At 33.9% G+C, this 4,153-nt stretch overlaps 1 protein-coding gene across 1 annotated transcript; it reads left to right on the top strand.

Moving 5' to 3' along the window:
* The first annotated feature begins 2,051 nt into the window (after positions 1-2,051).
* LOC126669820 (ricin-like) lies at positions 2,052-3,906 on the top strand. Its single transcript, XM_050363384.1, has one exon. It carries the CDS (start codon positions 2,057-2,059, stop codon positions 3,749-3,751), a length of 1,695 nt encoding a protein of 564 aa, XP_050219341.1. The 5' UTR covers positions 2,052-2,056; the 3' UTR covers positions 3,752-3,906.
* Positions 3,907-4,153: the final 247 nt, after the last annotated feature.

Here is a 4,153-nt window from a genome sequence, read left to right as displayed (position 1 = left end):
ATTTGCTGCTAATTCTAATATTTCTTGTAGTGTTATTAGGTTATGGTTGAACCTAAAAATTTTCATAAGCATGTGGATTGTCACATTCTCACCTATATAAAATCAATTACTCCACCAATATTTCTAATATATCACTTATTAAATGTATAAAAAATTATCACACAAAATATATATCATGCTAAATAATTTACAATTAAATAACATTATTTAGGTTTCATGAACATAAGGGTAGTTATTAAGCTTTAAAAAATATCAGGGGGTATCATGTGCTGTCGTGGTAACGTTAGGGTCATTTTTAAATTTTTTTCTGTAATAAATTATTTAGTCATCAATCTATGTCAGCAACTTAACATTTTTTAAAACACCGTCAAAATGGAGTGTGTGAATTTTAGGTTTTGTAAACATGAGAGTTATTATTAAATTTTAAAAATATGAGGGAGTGTCAAGAGATACGGTGATTACATCAGGCTCATTTTTTAACCTTTTCCCTTTCGAAAGTAATATTATAATGATTTAAAAATTTAATTATGACATATACAAGAATTTTATATTATTTTATGTTAAAGATGTCGAAAGTTTTTGAAATTAAATTTAATTATTAAAATTAAAAGATTATTAAATATGAAATTTTGACATTTATTTATATTTACAAGCTGAAAAATTTCAAGAGTTTTTATATCTGATTGATATTTATAAGTAACGAAATAAAATGTATTTTCAAAATTCAATTTTACTTAATTAATTTCTGCCAACGAAATGAACGCGGAGCCCGTTCCGAATGCTTTTCTGATTTGGAAGTTCTCGCGAAAAGAAAATTTTTATGGTTAGAAATTTGAAGAGTTATTATATAAATAATATTTATATGTTATTAAATACTTAAGTTTAGTCACTAAATTTAATTATATTATATTAAAAATTAAAAGAATTTGATTTATATTTAAAAGTTAAATATTTAATTTAACATTGATTTAAAATTTGGCAAAATATATAAATTTAAATGTCAAAAACTTTAAAATTTTAATCTCACTTGCCCAAAACGTGGACATCAACGCAGTGGTATATGTAAAGATCATGAATTTATCTACTAATTTTAGTAGAAATATCCTGTGTAATATTTCGTTTTTGATGCATTATTCATTCGATGAGCACGCCTTTTTGGAATTTGACTATTTAGTGTTTGAAAAACTGAGAGACAAACGAGAACTCCACTATATAAGGTGATGAAGTCCCATGCAGAAATCATCTCCACAACTGCAAAAACTTTTGTAATTTTTGCAGCTTATTTCAAAATTGTTTATAGACATTCCTGCATATGCATAAGCATTTACAAAAACCTTTCACCATTAGATCTTTTAAATGCTATTCTAGTATATGTAGCAGCTGAGCTGCATAATAAATATTTACTCTTTTTAAATTTCGTGATTTGCTCATGATGTATGGATCTCTTTTTATTTATCAATCTCGAGAGCTCGAATAAGAAGATCCTGAGATGGTGATACAGCAGTACAACTTCAGTTTATTTTATTTATGCACTCTTTTCTTCTTTTGAGACTTATTTTTAGGTTTACTAGGTGACTAACTGTATATATTAATGGGACTTCTTTGGCATATATTTGAACAGGTGAAATTCGTGGACGATGAAAGGAAACACAGTAGCAATATGGATAATAAACTCCCTGGGTCACTCAAGTCTCAGGAAATTTCAAAAAGGTCACTAAAGTCAATTTTCTTACAAAGTGGTCACTGAACTATACCTTTTATTACAAAAATATTTCTATTGTTACGAAAAGAACACTAAACTTTTCGTGAACTACAATAAAATCATTGGGTTATTTCTTTTATTACAAAAAAGTCACTTAACTATGTTCCTTTTTGTAATTTTGGCTTGCCACGTAAGCAAAAATATTAGGTTTTTACGTCGTTTTATATGGGTGAACCCTTTTGTAATAAAAGGTATAGTTCAGTGACCATTTTGTAAGAAAATTGACTTTAGTGACCTTTTTGAAATTTCCTGAGACTTGAGTGATCCAAGGAGTTTAATATCCTAGCAATATGGATGTCTCTCGCTGTGGCGACATGCCTATGGCTCGGACCAGTTTCGATGGGGTCGTCAACAATGGAGGATGGTGCTGTTAACCCTTTTTTCCAGCAGGACAGGATGGTGATCTTTACCACTTCTGGTGCCACTGCAGCAACTTATAGGACATTTATACGAGCCGTGCGAAATCACTTAACTAGACAAGAGATGCAGCATGGTATACCAATATTGCCTCAGTTTAAGAATGTTCCAACGAATGAACGATTTCTTTTGATTCAACTCGCAAATTTCGCTGAGCAAACCATCACATTAGCAATGAATGTAAGCAATGTTTATATAGTTGGCTATTGTGCCGAAAATCATGCCTATTTCTTTCCACCCGAAACTCCGGAGGCTGAAGAAGAGATCGCTCCTCTTTTCCCTCGCACTGATCGAGAGTTTATGACAGGTTTGGGTGTCAACTATGGTGACCTTGAACGAGTTGCAAATCAAAATAGAGAACAGACCCAATTGGGATTTACGCCACTAGATACAGCTATCGCGCATCTTCATGGTCTTACCACTAACCGTACTGACAATCGGAATCTAGCTCGAGGGTTTCTTGTTATTGCCCAGATGATTGCAGAAGCAGCACGATTCAACCTTATTAGTACTCGAATTGCACGTAGTTTCAGCAATGCAATCGTCCCAGATCCTGGCATGATTCAGCTTGAGAACGACTGGAGTACAATTTCGACTGCAATCCAACAATCTAATGATGACGGAGTTCTCCCTGAACCACTTCTTTTGCGAGATCCAAGAGGTCAACCAATTGAAGTGACTCAAGTGAAGGAATTACTCACGGTCATATCTCTCCTGCTGTACCCATGTAAACGGCCATCTCAGTTTTCTCTGCTTATAAGGCCCGTGGTGCCAAATTTTGCTGACGATGATGTTTGTGTAACTCACCAGCTTACGGTGCGTATTAGTGGTCGCAATGGTCTATGTCTTGATGTGAAAAGCGGTATTTACAGCGATGGTAGCCCAGTAGTATTGTGGCCATGCAAATCCAATACAGATGTGAATCAACTCTGGACTTTCAGAAAAGATGGCACTATTCGATCTGATGGGAAGTGCTTGACCACGTTTGGATTCGTACCAGGAAAATACATTATGATACACGACTGCAAAAATGCTGTTCGCGACGCCACTCGTTGGAAAATACGGGATGATGGAACCATCATAAATCCCAAATCAGGGCTAGTTTTGTCAGCAGAATCAGGGAGGGATGGCACAACGATTACGGTGGAGACCAACGTTTACGCAGCCCGTCAATCGTGGCTTCCTGGTAATAATACACAACCTTTTATAACAACCATTGTTGGGCTCAATTATCTTTGCTTGCAAGCTACAGGAAACCGCGTCTGGTTAGAAAAGTGCGAAAACAACAAGGCCGGACAGGAATGGGCTCTTTATGGAGATGGTACAATACGACCTAAGCAGAACCAAGAAGACTGTGTTACGAATGATGCTAAAGAACAAGGACTTGTCAAGCTTTTCTCCTATAACTATGCATCCCCAGCTCAGAGATGGGTGTTTGACAGTGATGGAGTGATTTGGAGTTTGTTCTATGGAATGGTGCTAGATGTGAAAGACAACGATCCAAGCCTTAAACAAATAATCACTTCGCCGTTCAACGGACAGGATAACCAGCGGTGGTTGAAATCGTTTTAATCTACATATCCAGTTGCTTGAATAAAAAGGACAGCTTATCTTAAAATAAAAAGGACATTAAGTTATTGTTGTTACATATGTCTTGATGTTCCAGTGCTAGCTACCTATATATATATACTAGCATTTCGTCACGTGCTACACACGTGAGCGACATTTATATGACACGTTGTATGTATTATTTATTAATTTAATTATTAAATAAAATATAATATTTAGAATAAAAAAAGTGATAAATCTTTAATAATAATAACAATAATAATAATAAAAGATGACAAAAAAAGTTTCATTATCATAATGTTAATTGTTGGTATATTAATTATTAATTATTTGTCTTTTCCATTTTTAAATGGAGCTTTTGTGGTTTTTTAATCCTCATTGCCATGTTAGTATTTAGCACGAAAT

This window comes from Mercurialis annua, linkage group LG2 (genome assembly GCF_937616625.2).
Source record: "Mercurialis annua linkage group LG2, ddMerAnnu1.2, whole genome shotgun sequence".
Taxonomy (NCBI): Eukaryota; Viridiplantae; Streptophyta; class Magnoliopsida; order Malpighiales; family Euphorbiaceae; genus Mercurialis; species Mercurialis annua.
The sequence above is the reverse complement of the archived record's forward strand: the minus strand, read 5'-3'. Positions and strand labels throughout refer to the sequence as shown.

Bases quoted from the DNA above. Each gene is read 5' to 3' on its own strand.
- LOC126669820 (XM_050363384.1), top strand. From the start codon at position 2,057: ATGTCTCTCGCTGTGGCGACATGCCTATGGCTCGGACCAGTTTCGATG.